The 19,699-nt window shown below is 41.3% G+C and overlaps 1 protein-coding gene across 1 annotated transcript in view; it reads left to right on the top strand.

Moving 5' to 3' along the window:
• The first annotated feature begins 4,745 nt into the window (after positions 1-4,745).
• Positions 4,746-19,699, top strand: part of BARX2 (BARX homeobox 2) — a 35,398-nt gene continuing 20,444 nt past the window's right edge. The window contains exon 1 of the mRNA XM_075774824.1: positions 4,746-5,091. Within this exon, the coding sequence (XP_075630939.1) occupies positions 4,905-5,091 (187 nt within the window). The 5' untranslated portion in view covers positions 4,746-4,904. The remainder of the gene's footprint in view (positions 5,092-19,699) is intronic.

Below are 19,699 nucleotides of genomic sequence, written 5' to 3'. Positions count from 1 at the left end.
CAACTGATAATTCAGCTTTCAGGATAATTTTGTTGAAGAAAGTAACTCAAGCCTTGGTTTATTCTGACCACGTCAAGGGCTACTTTGTAGTGTTGCAGCCATAAGTCCAGGTCTGCCCATTAAGGGACAAAACCTGCCAGTGAAGCCAGGGCTGGTTTGGACCACACAAATGCTGCAGTATCACAGTGGGGTAGGGGGAATAGGAGTAGGATCAGCTGAGCTCAGAGTGAGGTCTCTTGACACTTGAAGAGGCTGCAGACAGATTTAAAGGTGACAGGAAAAGTAATGTAATTGTGAGGTTTTGAGACAGACTCCGTAGCTGTGGGAGGTGGAAAAAAAATTCCAATGAAACGTCTGGACTTGGAGCAGTCCTATTCCGCAAACAGTGCAGGAGTGAAATTTGCTTGTAAGGATAGGCTGGAAGCAACAGCCTCCCTGAAGCCAATGGAGTGTGCAAGCATGTGCAACTACCCCTCTGCGATTTCTATTGCATCGCACACTTCAGTGCCCAGCGGTATCATCTTACCATCTGCAAAGGGGCCAAGGTAAAGTTCAGAGTCAACAAACACTTCGGTTTCTCTCCCATCCTCTGATGGGATCTTGCTTTTACAGAAGCCTTCCAGGAGATGGGGGAGAAAAGACCCCGCTCAGAGGTGTCTGACTGTCTCTCAGAAAGCATTTCTGTCAGGGGAACATAGAGGACTAAGGGGGTCATTCGTTTTACCTTATGTGTGCATATGTCAGGAGATTTTACACTCTCTTCCTGCTTTGTAAAGCTTCCTGGGCAATTTGGCTTTTTCTGTCAGCAGGCAGATCCTAGAAACTTATGTGAGATGGATGCTGAGATCTTTTACTCAAAGGCACTTTCGTGCACTGAGACTTTTCACGCTGAGAGGACAAAGCCTCAGGCTACGCTTCTCTTGAGCGAAACACTGGCCCAAATTGTACCTCCCTTTTTCTGGCTACACAGTTGATTATTCTGGATCAGGTATCAAGCCCAGTATCATGCTGAAAAAGGCATACACTTAAGATCAGAGTGTTGGTATTTAACAGGATTGGTTATGTTTATCTGTATCTATTTTAAAAGGTGGTTGGGTTTCACTGGAAAAGAGACTTTTCTAGTGATTAAGCATGGTAATGTCAGGGGCTTGCAAAAGGTGTCTTTGCCCTTTTGCTAAGGAAAAAGGAATTCAGAACAAGAAGTGTACTCTAAGACTTTGGTACTTTATTTGACAGAATGGGCAGGAAAAAAATAGTATTTTGCATTTTAAATTCTTCTTTGAATGTGAAAACTATGAGCTGAAAACCCACCTGACAGAATTCCTCTTCTTAAGCAAGCAGTCCCGGTGTGCTAGGCAATGTACAAATACAGAAACAACTAATCACAATCAGCTAACTCATCCCTGTGCAGGGCCAGGTACTTGAGTACTACCTAAATAACAAATTTAGTAATAGTGCAGTAGCTTAATTCCTATGGCCTTAATCACCATCTTATGATAATGTTTGTGCTGGGACTAAACAAGTCTAGTCTAAGGTGCTTAATCATTTTCCCGAGGTGCACAGCACCAGCGGGGTTCCAGTACTGCACGAAAAGTGCCTGGTAGCACAGATTGTCTCCAAATTAAAACAAGTTGTCTCCAGAAAGCCTAGTTCAGAAAGTCTTCTGTCATCTATTTTCTGATTGAATGCAATTGCCCTCCTAGAGAATCTACTTTCGGTTCTCTGGTGGAGGGCTGAACTCACTGCTCTTCATCAGTAACAACCCGTTGCTGACTCAAAGCTCAGAGCAGTGCTATTTTCCTCCTCAGTTCTGATACGAAAAATCACTTCAGTCAGTGAGTTGCAGGATCGTGTCCCTTGGATTAATTCCCCCCTCCCCCTTGGAAAAGGGCATGTGCAGAAATCCTGGTAACTCACTGTCACGCTACCATTTGTGGAGTGCAGGTGCTGGACTCACGCACACAAACTGCGTCGAGTCTTCTGCCCTCCAAACCTTTCCTAACATGCCTTTCGCTTTCCAGCCTCCTGTACAGCCCCATTTCTCAACTGCTAGAGAAACCTTAGGGAGAAGCACTTACCAGCAAGGCTGTCCTACATGGGAAGAGTACTGGGGGCTCCAACAGCTGCTTGGGGTTTGAGTCCCCTTGGCAGATGTTTGCTATTCCAGCCACTTCATTAATGTTGGAAACAAAACCCCTGATTATTCCTGACCAAAGCACCCCCTTTTTGATTGACAGCCAGTGTGTGTTTCATACGACATAACCCACTGTATTGCTCTGGCCACTTTTTTTAAATAGTTCATTAATAAAAGAAATAAAGTTTCTAGAGACACACCAGGGGATGTTAATCCCACCTGCCAGTTCATCTCCCTCTGCTCTGGTGAGGGCATCGGTGTTTCCAGAGCAGGGGCAGAGGTGCCAGTCCCACATCCCTGGATATCCAGTCCTTCGGATGCGAGAAAGAAACGTTTAAAGACAAGCGGAGACTCTTGTCTTGCGGTCAGTTCTGTGTGGGTTAGGCGAGCTCATGGTTCTCTTCCCCTCTTGCTTTCTGAGCTGGATCTAGTTGGGCTCATGGAACACACTTTGATTTCCTGTGCTTGTCTTGTGCTCTCAATTTAGGAAACATTCCTCTGCTGCGTCTCGTCAGGTTTTGTGAAGCCAGTAAGTGCAAAATGAATTTGGAGTGGGGGGTAGGAGGGCTGCAGCTACTGCCCAAACACCGAGGGAAACACGGTGGAGCAAAACGCTGTTTGCTGCTGTTTTAAATGAGTAGCTTGCTCAGGACGTTGCTTCAGAAATATTCTTTGCAATAATTATCAGCAAGCAGCAATTGCTTAACTTAGTGTTACTGGTAATTACTCTGTTTTCTTGGAGAAAAAAAAAAAAGTCTGAAAAAGAAGCGAAGAAAGTATCTTCCTAAAATGTTTTATGTCTGAATTGAGTATTCACAAAGCTACATTCATAATAAAGTCAGCAAATCTCCTTAAATATTTGTAGTTTGTTTGTTTAGCAACAGTTTAAGTAATTTAAAAGTAATTATTATCAGGGGGAAAAAAGTCCTTGAACTCTTTAGTGGTTGCTGTTATTCTAGTTAAATTCCTGTTTGTGAGATGGCTTTAGTTTCTCAAAATAAAAAGAAGTAAAACCTTTTCCAATCAATTTATTTTAAATGAGAATGCCATTCCAATGGCTCGATGAGCAAAACGCTTTATCTTTGTTTTAATATAATTTGCTGTGTCGTGTCTTTTTAAAACTATGTAATGAGTTTTTAAGAAAAAAGCTCAAAGGATATATCAAAAACATTATATTTCCTTGTGTCTGCCTTCCAGTTTTGATAGTGTGCAGATAACACAACTATCTTTTCGGGGGGTTTAGGGCTCTCCAAATCAGCAAATGTATCTCTGAAGTTTAAAGCCAAATGATACTTGTAACTGAAAAATAAATACTGCTTCTACCAAAGATATTAAAGATAGTTTATAGATTTTTGAGGGCTTTTAAAAATATCAATCAATACCATAAAAGTTGCTCAAATCGTTTATGAGAGTTTGAGATGGCTGTTTCCTTCTGCAAAAACAGATTCAGTCTTCTAATAGTAAAATAAGAGTTTGTTGCCATTTGTATCACCAAAGCATGAAAACTAAACGGTGGCTGATAACATTTTGCAGATTATACCTAAATCCTTGTATGAAGCCTGCAAATAATTTTTTTTTTTTTGGGGGGTGGCATATTTCCATAATGAGCTTCTCTTTACCCATTTAAAGTTTGCGACCACAAGTAATTGCGAGCTGCTGTGGTTTCTGGAAAACCACGAAGCAACCGGTTGAAATCGATACGCCTTCCCCTGAGTAAGGTGTCCCGGTGATTCCTGTGCTAAACAACACGGACTCCAAATGGGGTACGGTATAATTTCTCAGTGGGCCAAAACCCCCCATTTGGGAGCAGTCCTCCCTGCAAACTAGGGGAACTGCTGCATAGAGGCCCCAGAGCAGAGAAAAATAACTCCGGGCTCAAGCTGTGAGGAAAACCAGCTTGAGCGGAGCAGGGAAACCTTGGCACCCCATGCACTGCTGATGGGCTGCATGGGGTCTGTCCTCGGCAGAAGGGGCTCAAAGCTCATCTTTGCAAAATCCAGCTGAGATAAACAGCGATCTGCCAGTAAATCATCTCAGGCTGCGAGAGCAACCCAGGGAGTGAGTAGCACCGCTCTGGACAAGGCAGCCTTTGCTTCGGCAAGGCACCTATAAATAGTACTTTTTTCCCCCTGCTGCTCTCCAGCACTTCGCGGCTGGGGAATAAGTTTGATGCCGATCGGAGAAAGCTGTAGGGGCTCGGGAAGAGGAGCTCTCCCGCCGGCAGCCCGCATGTGCGGGATATACACTTTTAATTCGTTAAACTAATTACAGGCTAGAGAAGGGGGGGGGGGGGAGAGAAAAAAAAGGGGGGGGGGGGGAAGCTAGCTCCAATCTGGAGCCTTTCCAGTTTTTGCAAAAAGAAAAAAAAAAAAAAAAGAAGAAGAAACACACACACCCCAGTATCTTAAAATAGAGAGCAGGGAGGGGAGAGGATCGGCGGGATCCTCCCAGCCCGGCGCAGGGTAACAATGGTGCTCGCCGGGGAGCAGCGGGCGCCCTGATTGACAGCCGGAGCGTCCTAAAAAGGACGTGGAGAGATGCTTATCGGAAGGTTTATATAGCGGGGGAGCCCGGCGCTGCTGAGCGCAGGGGCGAGCGGAGCCGAGCCGAGCCCAGTCCAGCCCAGTCCAGCCCAGTCCAGTCCAGTCCAGCCGGCAGCGCAGCAGCAGCGGGGCAGCGCTCGGAGGCGCCGGGCGCTCATGCGCGGCCGCCCGCGGCTCTCGCAGCCCCGCGCAGCCCCGCAGCCCCGGGGCGGGCGGGCGGCCCCGCCATGCACTGTCAGCCGCAGCAGCGGCTCGCCGCGCCCGGCCGCGCCAAGGCAGGCAGGCGGCGCTACAAGACCTTCATGATCGACGAGATCCTCTCTAAGGAGACCTGCGATTACTTCGAGAAACTTTCCCTCTACTCCGTCTGCCCGTCCCTCCTGGTCCGGCCCAAGCCGCTGCACTCCTGCGCCGGTAAGACTGCTCCCCGCGGCGGGGGAAGCCGGGGGGGGGGGAGCTCTCCCGAGGGAAACGGGAGCGAAGCAACCCCCTGCCAGGGGCTCGGAGGACGCAGCGGGACAGGGAGTCGGGGCGCACGGGCACCGTTTGCAAGCCTAGCCTCTCTTACCTCGGCGGGGCGAGCGAATTCCCGCATATCCCGCTCCTCCGAAGCGAAGGAGACTCCCCCAAACCCGCGTTTTCGCTCCCCATCCCCAACGGAAGGGTTTGCATTTGCTTACCCTGGTTTTCTCCAGGAAAGAGGGAAAGATGTCATTTATTAAATCTTCAGGGCTGCCTTGCTAATCTCGGCGTGCAGTGGTGGCATTCAGCCTTAATCTTCCTCGGGGTGTTCACAAATAAATAACCAGTGCAAATGATAACGAGTTAACAGGAGCACATGTCCTCTAGTAGAAAGCGGCCTTGATCTTGTGCTGGTTGAAACCATTGGTGGGTGTTTTTTTTTTCATTGCCATCTGTAGAAGTAGAAAGAAATTAATAGAAAATTTGAAAAGGGAGAACTGCTATTAAGACACAATTTTTTCTACCCTAAATTCTCCGTTCCTTTGAAACAAGTTAGCCTATCTCTAACAGAGATGATGTGAAAAAAATGGTGTTGATTTTGCCGACATAGACACTACATACAAATAAATACATACAAATGGCTCTCTGTCCTGGGCAGATACCACTGACTTTAATGCAACAAAATGAGCGATTGGGTCTTGACCATAGGCGTTATTAAATTTCACAAACAGATTGGTCTAATGTGAGCTTTTAAAAATCTACCTTGAAAGTAAAAATATCGTTCTTACAATGAATTGTTTTAAAAAGAAAAATATCTCTCTTTTTCTGGTGAAGTAGGCAGTTTTCCAGATTTATATTCTTCCCATAAGGCCACACTTCCAATGGTGACACCTAATGCCTTAAGAGAATCAGATGAAACTGAAACTTAAAAAGATGTCCTTCCAAAAATCTTAACTATTGAAAAATATCTGTAAAGGACTAATTGCCAGAAAAATAATATGTATTTCAAGGTCATAAAATTATCTTTTTCCTCTTTCGTGGGAATATTAGTTTTGTGTTTGTGTTAAGCTGTGTTTAAAAATTCAAGACCTGGACTTTGGTTTAGGTTTGGTGTTTTGTTTATAACACTTAGCGGAATATAAATAAGAAGGCGCTCTTCAGGTCTCAGTGGGGCTGTGCTATTATAAAACTCGCTGTCAGGTTACTTAAGAGTTTCGTGAGTCCAGTAAACCCTTGGTCCAAGCATAAGTCCTCCTCCAGCCTCAATATTTATTCTGTAAATACTAATAATTAAAGATACAGAAGCGATTGGGAGGCCGGACCAGAATTAAGACCCATGATGATCATCTTTTTTAAAGAGGTTACGTGAATACTGTGCTCCTCATTCAACATTTATTTCTTCCTATTGATTTGTGCGTGACGTTCCTTGCCTTCTCTAGCTAATCGCTGACGTATTTTTATACAAGAAGATCTGGTTGTTAATCAAGATATTGCTGACAAGGGAATTTTTCAGAGCTGATCCCTCACTACTGCGTAGACAGTAAAATTCAGTACAAAATAGGCATGAATGTCCCAAATGGGTTCAGTGTGTGGCAGCGTGCAGTTATGCGTAGAGGGCCCGATTCTGCACAGATCAGAGTCAGTGGCATGAGTGCCACAGACCTCCGTCTGCCAGGAAGAGGAAAGAGATTTCGGTCTCCTCCTGTACAAAAAGATTACAAAGGAAGCAAGAGAAAAGAAAGAAGAAAGTTCCCTTTAGCACCCAAGAGGAATATTAACCTGAGTATTTAGCAACATCCAGAAGCATGTACGGCTAACTCGGCATCAAAAAATATGGTTTGAATATCACCTTTAGGTTAAGGGATCCTTAGTGGTTTTGATGGGTGGGGCGTTTCCCAGCCGCTGTTTGGAGTCTCACCGCCCCCATGGGGAAAAAAAGACATTATTTTACTATGTAGTTCTGTGTCAAGCGTAGCAAACACTGTCTTTGCAAGACTAATATATATTCATTAAAATAATCATTAATAATCCTCAAATGATTCAGCAGTGGATTCTGAGTGATGCTAGCATGACTCTTGTTGTTACCATTCAATTAAAGCCTTACCTCTTTTTGTGCCTGGGATCTTTAATGAATTTGCCCTCGAGATTGCGTTTCTAGCCCAAGCTCTGGCCTGTCCCTGTGTCAGGGTGGGTTGTGGATATCTGCTTCTAATGGAATAAGCTTTATGGAGTTGCAGTTCTTGAGAAGTGAAGTACGGAGAGAGATTTGCTTGCAGGATTAAAACCATAAAAGAAACTGCTGCAAAAGTCCACGCTTCCAAATTGTAAGCCTTCTAAGGTTTATAGGTACAATTAAAGTCCTGTATGTATTAAGTAATGGGAATTTTTTTATTATAAAAGAGAGGAAATTCTGTCATTGTATAAGAAATGGACAATACCACAAAAGGTAACTAAATGTGAAAGAATTTGAAAAATGCCCAACACAAATCTGTTTGGAAAACCAAAACAGCCCAACAAATCAAAACTAAAAAAAACCAAACCCACTTAGGGACTGCAGACTGCAGAAATACAGCAGCATGGCATTTAACTTACTCCCTGTGTTTCCTTTGTCTCCCGAGTTAATCAGGAAGGGAGTGAGCACTTAGCCTCTCTGCGGTCTAAAAGAAATTAATCTTCATCTAAATCACAGAAATTTACCTTGCCAGTATAGTCATAGCTGGGACTCGGGAGTGTTTGAAATAGTAATGAGTGATTAGTTACTTCAGCTGAACTTCTCAGCAGCAGCAGCGGCTTTTTCTCGAGTCAGGAGTCAAATTTTGTAGGCGTTTTCGTGGGCTAAAGAGTTAATAGTTCTTTCATCTTGGGTGAAGTCAGAGAAGTCTGATATGCGTTCATAATTTATTTGGAGCTGAAAGATGTAAGATGTTTCAGTTGTGCAGCGTGTGTCTAATAACGTCCTTTGTTAAGTGAAGAGAAAAAAACATTGGTAACCAAATGGAAAATATTTTTTTCTTTTGGCTGTGATCAAACCCTAAATATTTAAGCATGTGCAGCTGAATTGGGACAAAACAAAATTGTTAAGTAGAGGGGGATGGAGGGTGGAAGGAGTGTTGGGGACTTTTCCCTGTGCATGGTGAGGTCGAAGACTGACGTTTTAGTTGTGAGGAGCGTTCAGGAGGTGAAGGCGAAGCTCACTGGTCTCACTGGGAAGATTCCCATTGCAAAGAGCTTGGAACGAGCCCCAGCCACAATTTTTCTTTGGAAAGAAAAATGCAATTCCCTGCGAAAAGGATTCATCATTAGCTTAAAATTTGGTGCATGAATGGTGAAAACTGTGGCATTTATTGAGCCAAATAAACAAGGCTGTACTCCTACTGAATCTGTAACAAAATGTCCAGGTTCAGCGCCATTATGATAACAACAAAAAAAAAAGTATTTAAACAGAACTATTTTCAGATGGTGATTAATAATACCTCTTTGATTTATGACTTTTTGGATTGTGATGACTTAGTGAAAACATTATTTAATTTGTTTCATGATATTTATATTTTTATTGGCTTTTCATATTCTGTCATATATAATTAATTTGTATAAGTAATGATTACAGTGTTAATGTATACTGTGCTTGGTTTGTTATAGTCATTTCTGAAGGTTGCTTTTTGACTGAGCAGAGTTCTATAGGAATCACTTCTCAAATTGTCTTTATATAATTTTTCCATTTTACATTTAAAAATATTTGTGGGTGAGCCTGCACCTATTCTGGTTTGTTTCCCAGATTTTTTAAAGTCTTGGTTTAGCAATACATTCAAAATCCAAATGTCATATTTGTAGTTACTGGCCTGATAAAGAATCAAAGGACATTGGCAGTGTATGATGTTGTGAAGTCAAACTGGAAATGTTTCATATTAATCAGAATAACTAAAATAGCTTGAAAAATAAACAACAGGATGATCATGGCTGGGTGTGGGAAGGAGGTTGTGTGCTGTCCCTGGTGATAGTGGAATTCAGGACATTGGGTATTGATAATGGACAATATTGGTCTTGCGGGTCCTTTTTAAATCAGCCATCTTAATTTAATTGGGATAGTTTAAAAAGAATCGCATTGCTTCTTTCAAGAGAGAGCTTTTTATGAGTTTTCAATTTATTTTAGCAAAGTTGGTAGTGCAAAAGATTTGTTCTCTCTGCTGTGTATTCATTTCTACCTGGACCCGTTCTGGAGCTCAGCAAAATACCTCAAACTTGAAATTATCGTGGTGATTTATAACTTAAATTCCAATGAGCATCAGCATAATTAATTTCCATTCTACGCCAAGGGTTTTTACTGGTACATATCTCAGGTAGGACTGCGCTGCTTTCTCTTTTATCTACTACAGTAGCTGTACAAGAACAATGCCTTGCATTTAAAAGTGCCACAACTTCTCGAAGTGAACAGAACTTTAATTTTCTCAGCTTGTTTATATCTTATTGAAAGTTTGCTACTCTGCTTGCTAGTCTGTGGAACAAGTTGCCTTTAAAGAGCACTAATAATTATGGCTTGCTTCCTTGAAATTATTATTATTTTGAAGTTTGGGGGCTTTTTGGGTTTTTTGTTTGTTTTTTTTAGAGGATGAGACCTTGTTCAGTATTTAGGCAATTGGGGTTTTAATCTAGGCCTGTATCTAGTATAGAATTGTTCAAAACTTGAATTCTTTTCCTTGGCTGTCTTCTGTTGGTTTAAGATGAAATTGGGAATGGCTTATCCCAAAGGTTGGGGGTTTTTTTAGCTGCCATTTTCCTGGTATATTTGGTATTTTTGCTAATAAAGCAATACCTGCCACCACTGGGGCTTGTGGGGAAAACTTGCTTGTGCCCTAAAGTGTGAGCTTTGATACTCTCGGTCCTCAGTCAGTCCTGTCAGCCTTTTTAGGGAACCATGGTGAGAAAGTAGATTTATTGCGTCTTAAAACAGCTCAGTTTTTATGTGTGACCTCAGAACAAGATTCCTTCTGATTCTGTTCAAAAAGGCCTTGATATGGGCAAGGTTTGAATTTGCTCTGGGACATCATTATTTAAAATTGGGGTGGAAACCATTTCTTTTGCTCAAATACTTGCTGAACCTTCTTCCTTTAAATTGAACGGATACTGTTACGGAGTTCCTGGGGGAAAGCAGGGCACTGTGGGAAAGGAAAAGGGAATCCATTTGGTGTATGTCCCAGCGTGGGGAAAAATGAGATGCCATCCGTTCAAAGCGCGTTATCTGAAACATAACAGCTGGATTAATCCCGTTAAATAAAGCTAATACAAAATTGTGGGTATACCTTCTACCAGGCTAACTCGAACCCGAGTGTGCCCAGGCTCCCATCAGCCCTGCATCTTCAACTGGGCTTGAACTGCCGTCCCCAGTACGGTGCAGGTGTAAGGGTTTGCTGTGGCATCCCAGTCATTATTACAAGAGTTTTGGTCTTGTGGGGTGTGAGGTGGGTGCTCGGGAGCCCTAGATGTCTTTCGTGTGTGCCTGCGAGGGCAGGAGCTGGGACTCCATAACTCACGGGGTCCATTAAAGACCTGTGTCTCAAAATGTATTTGTTGAGGGAAGCAGGCCAAAATGAATATGCTTGTTTATTTGGCAGCAGTGTGTGATAGGTGCCAACTTAAATTGCAAAGCTCTAAGTGTCTCTGTGTGGAAATCCACATTGCTGCAATACTGTTTGGGATTTTTTCAGATTATTTGTGCAAACACACGAAGAAAAAAAAAAATCTTTTGCAAACTGCCAGCATTTATTGGATTTAGCTTACGAAGATGAGCATATGTCTATAGTTTAATAGCAACAAGTAAAGGCAAAATGAGAAAGGAAACCTATTAATCTTGAAGAATACAATGTGTTGCTTCTGTGGGTATCTCTGATCCAGTATTAGGGAAGCTATCAAGTATTCATAACAAATGTAAGATACTTCAGAGATGACGTTACTGCATACAGATCCTAGAAGATGCAGTCACATTTACGCTGACGTCTCGGAGCGCTCCTCTGAAAACCTAGAAAAGTCAGAATTTGCCGTTGGAATGGTCTCCCTTCTCCCATAGCGTGATTTATTCAGCTGCAACCTGAGGAAAGTCTGAGTTTTCTCAAATCTCGGCCAAATAACTACCCATCCATTTTAGCCCTACAAGAAAAAAGTCTTTCTAAAGCAATCATGCTGAAGACCAGCTGAGATAAACTGAACAAACGTTATAGACTTTGAAAATGGATTCATCTATATCTGCTAAATTGAGCACAACATTTAAATTTAAAGAGCTTGGCATTTTTCAGGATGTCCGCCTTGTTTTTTACATGTTTTGATGTCTTTAGGAGAAAACATAGTTCAAAAATGCCAGAAAGTGGCTTATGAGGGATGATAATAATGGGCTGGCTAATAATAACTATATGCTCGGAGAAGAGGCTGTCAATTTTCTCTGTCAGATTATATGCAATATTAGAAGTGGTATTTAAGAAACGAAGGCAGATCAGAGTCTGAATTTGAAAACAGGTCTCAGACTGAGCAGGGAAATCTGGCTCTAAAGAAGTTTCAATGCTAGATATTAAAAAAAATTTGGAATCAAGACTGAATTTTGCTGTCTCTATCTCAGTAGAGTTAATAGTGAATAAAACAAATTAATGAAAGGCAAAACTACATGGAACAAAATAGAAAATCACACCCCAGTGATTGCAATAAAAGCTACTGTGGAACGTAATCAGCATTGTGGTTGTGGTTAAGCATGAATAAGCATTGCGGAGGAATGCTATAATAGGAGGTATTAATGAATGTGGGATTCCAGTGGGAAAATTGACACCTACACCTTATTTTCTAAAGCCTCACGGCTTGCACCGAAGCGCAGTTTAAATCCATCTACACTCTGGTTTAGGCTTAAATGCCATAGATTTGTAAAGAGCCTGCTGACTTCAATTTGGACACTGCTCACGGAGACTGACTGCTCAATACAGACCTTGTGCCGCAGCTCTCAAGTTGTTGTGATTATTATTTTTATTACTTTTATTCAACGCGCTGCTGCAAAATGCAGGAAAAGACAGGCTTGTCTAGTAGAATAAACATCGCCCCAGCATTGCTGCCTTTAGTACCAGCTGGGTATGAGCAAGGGCAAGAATCTTCCCTGGGGAAGTCGGGGAAACAGAAGTGAGACTGTTTTGAGCCAACAAGTTGTGTGAAGCCCCCAGTCAACTTGCCAGGCCGCCAGGAAGTGGAGCAGAGCGGTAGCTGATGACACTGTTTGGGTTTTCTTCTTCTGTTCACTTGTGTTGAGCATTACATTTATTTTCCAGTGAAAGAGTATGGTGAAGGACAGTTCATTGGATCATAATCTTGGCGGTGTGTTGATCCACCTTCAGAAGGGATTTCATGCCGATAGGAGGGTTGTAAGCGGGTTTGGATGATTGAAAGAAATCTCTGTCTTCAGGACTTTAAGTGGTTTCCGTGCCCTCAGCGCAAGCTGGTGAGGAAGGAAAATTTGCATGGAACTGTTCACGATAGATGGCAGAGCTGATCATCTGGAATTGATCTTCACATTAGGAACCAATCTCTGTAGATGACTTGTTCAATACACTCGCTAGAATGCCACTGCTGGCATTTACTGAGTTAGAGAGAGGTTCTGCTCTTGCTCACTGTTGCTCAGATGATCTTGATTTCTTGATTCTAATGATCTATTTTTTATGCTCGTTCCCTTGATAGCCTGTCCAGTTAGAGGTGTCTGCGCAGCCCTGCTTGAGGAACTGGAACCTTGGGCTTTGCTTTACAGACCGTGTACAAAATTTCATTGCATCAAAGCAAAAATACGAGGAGTAGTCAGAAAAATGGATGATTCGGTTTCTTGGTAGATAGAAGAAATAGTAATCAATTGTTCTTTTCAGTTCAGAGTGCAACAAAATGTTTTTGATTTACTTTGGCAAGTTAAAAGTTTTAAAAGTGTGGGGGTGGGAGGGAATCGGATCAGAGAAAATGCTTGAATAAAATATTGAAAACATATCTTCTAAAGGCTGAAGCAAAACTGTTGAACACTTTCCTTTTTTTTATATGAGACATTTGGCAAGGCGATGAAGTTACTTTCTGTATTGCAAATTTTTTTTTTTTCTTTTTTTGATGAAAGGAAGTTACAACCGACCATTTTCAGTCAGTTCTATTTAAGAATTGCTCCAGCTGGACTGCAGAAGCCAGAACACTTCAACATGAGTTTGATTTGCTAGGAGATAATAGTTCCTTGGAAAGTTTAAGACCTGGTTTGTGATCTCAGCTGTATTTGTGTAAGTCAAGACAAAGTCCATAGCAGAACAGGATCACAAGAACAAGCCAATGCGAGCTTGTGTACGCTTTTACTCACCTTTTACACGGCGTTGCACTGCTCGGATGAGACACACCAAGTTATTCCTCCTGCTGATGGACACGACAGTGTCCGCTCACACTGATTTATACAGGAAAGTGTCCCTTGTTTGTGTTGCTCATGTTTCTCGCTCTGCTAGGAAGAGTTTCTGTGCCATAGTGTGTCTGATCGCTCCCACTATGGATTGCATGGGTGAGACGAATGCGAGAGTTTCAGAGTAGGCTTAGTGGCAATAAATCGTGAGGTCATATTAATATTACCATCCAGGGAAGTGTTGCAGATGGATTTTCCCAAGTTATCTATTATTTCTTGTGTTCCTAGTACTCTGGGAGAATCTAGCTGAGGGGCTTCTAGCCCTTTTTGAGCGATGTGAAAGTCCCAAAGCTACATTTTAATGACATCTTTAAAATGTATAGAGATTTGCTGTTAGACTGGCTAACACAGTAAATACTTAATATTTTCCATCTTCCTCTCATGTAACTCTTCATTTTGACTGATTCTTGGCATCTTCTCCCTCATTTCTCTTGGCCAGAACACAGCTCGGAAGAACACGAAGTTACTAGTTGCCGATATTTCGGACAGGTGTTTTGGATACCTGTCAGAAGGGTGAAGAACAGCCTTTCCCAAAATAATCCTCCGTCTTCCCGAATATGGACCCCTTTGCTGGTATTCAGATCTCTTGCAGCTGTAGTTAACACATCGCAGTGTTGCAAATGAAGTTGTGTACTTGCCGCTTCTCACGTTGTCCTCTGAACATCTCCAGGCCCCCGAAAGGGACAAATCCAGCAGGGTCTGGGTTATGCTGGTAAAACATGTGTCGTGAGGATGCTAAAGGCTTGATTCTGCTCTTAGCTACCTAATGAGAATTCTTGAGGGTGGTAGTGTTCTTGGGGTCAACATCAGTTAGATGGCTGTGTAAATCTCTCTCTCCCTGAAAGGTGCCACATGGAAAAGCAGTCCAGCATGTCTTAATTTAAAAAAAAAAATATTTCTTTTTTTTTGACTGATCTGTGCATACCTCTTCATAGTTGGCGCTTTTGTAAATAAACATATATAGTGCAGTAAGAAGAAATGACTTTCAGTAAAAACAAGATATTTTTTAGAAGAATATCCTGGCATGTATGATAAGTTGGAAAATATAGTCTTTTCCTTGCACAAGATTTTTATAAAACTATGGTTTTGACAGTATTTTTTTCCAGAATATTTGATCTTTCTAAAACACAAAACCTGAAAGAAGGCCACACTTAATCAACAGCTCCCAGCCAAAAATCTCTGCTTTGTTTTTTTCATTTTTCTGTAAAAAAAAAAAAAAATCACATTCACACTTTTTTTTTAACGAAGGAGAAAAACAGTTTTCCAGAACTTCCTATATAATAAAAATAATATTCCCTTTGAAAATGTGATGACAGAAAATTTGCAAATATATATGCTCTTTTTTTTCTGTGAGATTCGGAGCAACAACCTTACAATGACCTTAAAATGTGTTTGGATGTGCGCATTCAGGTCTTATCTTGTAAATTCTTTAACATGCCAGTGATTTTTATTCATGTAGTTAGTTGGCTGACTTCAACAGGACTACTCATGCAATTTGAACTGGAAGCTTTTGTATTTGCCCTCTAATTCAGATAACCTTGCTAATCATTTTGTGGATTTTCTTCAAAATAAGAGAGTTTTCAATGTAGTCATCAAGTGATCTTTAAGCATTTGGCTCACCATTTGGCTTTATATATTTCTACTAATGATTATCTTACAAGTTACAGGGTAGTTAATGGCTCGTGTTCCTGATGATGCAAATTCTTTTTTTTTTCTTTAAACTGGGATTTCACCTTACAGAGGTTGGATTTCATCTGAATTGAATTTTAATAGCCGTCTTCAGAACTAATGTTGAAGCAAGAACAGGTCCTCGTAGCTTCGAGTGTGCAGGTATCTATTGCCACATCTAGTGTACAGCTGCCTACGTTTATACATTAAAAAACAAAACACTGTTGTGTAAGCACAGAGGGGTTGAGGCCTTAATAAAAGCATCTCCTTTTCTTTTACAAGACAGAGAAACATGTGTGATATGTTTGTGGTTACTTAAACAGGGTATTCTATGACAGATTAACCTGTCATCTTTGAAGCAAAATGAGAAGTGGTGGTACTTTCTTACGGAAAGTATCTCCTTGCGTGCCGTACGTATCACGTACGTGTAATTGCATAGCATACGTCTCTAGGAAGGCTTAGTGCTTGGGCTTGCTTTTGTTCACGTGGCTTAAAGGGGAAAATTACAAAAAATCTCCCTGAAATAGAAGGTGAGTAATGTAATAATTGATAAAATATCATCAGGAAAAGTCTGAAGCAAATGGGGCTTTTTTTGGCCACAAAACATTTGTGTGAATTTGTGAATCCATTTCGCTTCACCCTTCTGTCTGTTTTGTTCAAAACCTCCTCTTGACAGCTTTGCTAACAGTTCATTTTGTTCCTGCGGTGACTAAATAGTGGAGGAGCTGGTATTTGAAGTTTTCTGTAACAGCAGAGGACAGTACTAGGCAGTTTGGATCTCTGCCGTCTGCTCTTCTGCTTTCCTTTAAGCAGATTTGGTTTAAGTTGCTGGATAGTAGTGAAATTCTTCACTGAGGGACAGGAAGCCATGCCAGAAGTTGGAAGGGTTGGTTTCACCTTGTTGCAATAAATTACAGAGCAATAATAAATGATGGGAAGGAGTTTGATGAAGTGGGTGAGGAACAATTGATGGATTATTTTAGTTAAAATTACTTAGAGCCCAATCCAACTCCCACTGAAGTCAATTAAATTGTAGTTGGATCTGGGCCAAAATGAGTCAAATTCAATTATGCCTTAACTGTAAACATTTAAAAGCACATTATTATAAGGTAGTTTAGCACTTAAATGACACTAAACCAAAAGCATTTACAAAATCCCAGACTGATAGTATTTTATTTGTACAGCTCTAAGGAAACCATTTTTCTTGCGGCTGAGAGACAGAGACCCCTTAGACCGGTGCCTAACCCCTAAAGCACCTTTTGTCATGACGAGATGTCACAGAAATCGACACTGTAGATGTATTTCTGTCCATCAGAGACTAGCCATCGCATGAGAAGAGACAGCAAAGATGACTGAAAAGAGATTGTAGAAATCCTGGTGGTGTTTCATCTAATTGTCAGGATTTAGAGAGCGAGCTTGTCTAAGTATCAGCTCATAAACTGCTGAAACTTTTGCATGAGCTAAGCGCAAAACCGTAGTGGTTCTGGATATTCGTCTTTGTCTCAACTGAACACAGTACAGCATCCAAAATATTTTTTAAAAAGAAATAACCTACATAATAAAAAGATGGCTTTATAAATATGTTCAAGTTTAAGAGCATATGGTGGTGTTTTCAGAAAATCGGGGAGGTTATCTTTTAAATTGTGATTCACAAGCTTGCTTTAAGACAATTTATGTATTTTATTTTTTTTAATAAAGTCAGGATTGATCCTTTTCATTCTGTCCTCAGGATTTCACCTCGCCATCCCTTTTGCAACAGAGCAAAGGCATCTCCTGCTGTTTGGAGCAGCTCGAAGTTGGCGGGTATAGGGTTTCCAGGCTTTTGTCTGACAGGGAAGGCTGTCTCGGGAAGTTTTAGCACCGCATCCAAAGTGCCATCCCTAAAGATCTATCAAAAGCTTGGGACACAGGGAGCTGTGTACTCAACAGGGAATAGCTGTTAACTGGGGTCACTCCTGTCTCTGCGAGTGAACTAAATCCATCCCCACAGACAGATGATCTCCCAGTCGATGCCAAGCGCTGAAAGGACTTCTGCAGGGTTTGAAATTGGTCTGGTTTGTGGTCTGTCTTTGTCAGCAGCTGTGTTTAAAATGAAAGATAGGGCCTGATCCTTGTTTTAACTAAGGGCGTGACATTGCTCTGGCTCTGTGAAATGTCTTTGTGGTGGATGGCGATGCTGGACATTAGCAGAGAAGTGAAAGAACAGAAAATGGGGCATGGGTGGAACTGAAAAAGATCGATTTGCCTGCATGCACAGCTAGCACAGGAGTGTTGGAGCATTTTCAGAGCTGTTTAGCTGGCTAAATGCATTTCTTTTTTAGTCTGGCAAGCTCAGTTTGGCAAATTATTTCCTTGTCTTTTGTGCTGTCACAGTTTTCGTGATTGTTGTGCCTTTTTTTAATATAATTTTCTGTTTTCCAGGCGTTTCTATTAATAGCCAGATCAATTAATAGCTTTCACTAACACTTTCTAAACAGCTTGCAACTATGAAATAGAAATTTCTGCCCTTCAGAGAAGGGTAAAAGCGATACTCATCCAGCAATGTTACCCAGGAAAAAGGGATACAACCATGATAAACTTTGATATAGGACTTCTGTGGCACAGAAATACTGCCTGTTTTCTTCCCCATCAGTAAACAACGACGCTGCCATGAAAGCAATGCAGACAACTTGATGGCTGTAGTTGACAATCTGTGGCTTTAATATGTTTGAAAAAACTGCTTTCTGTAATCCATGCCTTCTTTCTCCTTAAAATCAGTTGACGGCTATTTAAAAACTGAGCATTACTATTATCTGTTCACAGATACTGACTACTTAGTACAGCCTAGGCGTCATTTGTTTGACTCGTATTAACTCACCAGTGATCTTAACTTTGGTATTACCTTTCAAAAAACAAAGCCAATGTTTTTACCTGCTGGTTGTATTTCTCTATCTCTTAGTATATGCCTCCAAAATAAAAATGGTACTTTCCTGTAGTAAATTACAAGATAGAAAATCCTTTTGGACAGTGAAGGATACTGAAAACACTTTCATTCATCACAATGCCTTGACGGCAACTTCAGTTGAAGAAAAACATTTCCTTTAGGGGAAATATCTCAGGAAAACTCCTGCTTTATCTTAAGAAGCAGAGTTGGTGCTGAATTTCTGAGTACCTCTGCAATGATTTGAACTTCTTGCTGAGGATTTGCCAGGACATAGCCCACCTTACCCTGAAACCAGTCATGCCTGCAAGGTGTTCACTGAGTATTTCTTACATATGTTATAATGGAACAGCTGCTATTGCTGCTTTGTTAATTCATTCAAACTTAAGTGTTCATTCCCAGTACCTGGTGCATAGCTTTAGTGTGGCTTAAAATGTAGTGGACTCTTTTAATTTGTCTTCTCAAAATATTTGTTTTCCCCAAAGCCAATCATGGGTCATTTGTCTCCAGTAATTGATACCAACATTGGAAATGTTTGTCCAGTTGATGACAAAGTTAATTTAAGTGTTTGAACAGTTATTGCCTCTGCTTAAACTGGGGCCAGTTTGCACATTGTGAGAAAATTCAATTATATACCTCATTTGATTTCTCTCCACAAGAATTTTCTTTATTCAGATGTCTCACTTTTTACAACAATCAGTAAATAGTGAGGCTTATGTAGTTTAACCTACAATTTAACATTTTGCTTGCTGCAGATCATGTCCAAATATTGCTTTTCTTAGTACCTCTTGATTTTTTTTTTATTTTTTTTTTCCCCATCCCCACTTCTTTACTCCTTGAAGTCAATAGCAGTTTTGGGTGTGTAGAAAGAGAAAACGAATTGCGTCAGACTGCAAATACATGAACATTTTGTGCTGAGCATTCATTTAGCTGGCAGCTTGGGACATGCCGCTGTAGAAACAGGGATAACTGAATGGAGTTAGGGATTTTGCAGAGCCCATGGAATAGCAGAGAACTTTGCAGTGGGCACTCGGTGCTTTGACCATCTCGCTTGGCTTTGTCCTTGACTCCCTATGCAATGTGGAGCCAGTTACATGCTCGCTGCATGCCTCATCATTCCCCTTAGTTCAAGGACAATGGCAGTTCGTTACACGCTTGTGCAAAGTATTGTAAAATCCTTTGCTAAGAAATGCAAGAGAAGCCCAAAGTAATATGGTCAGCAAGGATTGTGTATGTTTAACTGTATTCTGCATGAGGATTAGTTAAGTACAAATAAAACCCGTATTTTTTTTCCCACCAGAGAGAAGTCTGCAAGAGGAAAGAAACTTCCCCACAGATCACGTTAAGATAGGTGTTAAGACAAAGCTGCGTTTACTATATTGTAGGGGTCTCAATTCATACCTTAGAAATTTTTATCCATCCTTTGACCCTTTATTGGACTTTTTTTCATTCTGTCCATGTCCTACTGGGTTTTCTGATTTGCTCTTTCACTGCCTTCCTTCCTTCTTCTCTCTTTGAGCTCTTTCTTGCTG

This window comes from Balearica regulorum, chromosome 23 (genome assembly GCF_011004875.1).
Source record: "Balearica regulorum gibbericeps isolate bBalReg1 chromosome 23, bBalReg1.pri, whole genome shotgun sequence".
NCBI lineage: Eukaryota > Metazoa > Chordata > Aves > Gruiformes > Gruidae > Balearica > Balearica regulorum.
Note: the sequence above shows the minus strand (reverse complement) of the source record. Positions and strands in the feature narration are given on the sequence as shown.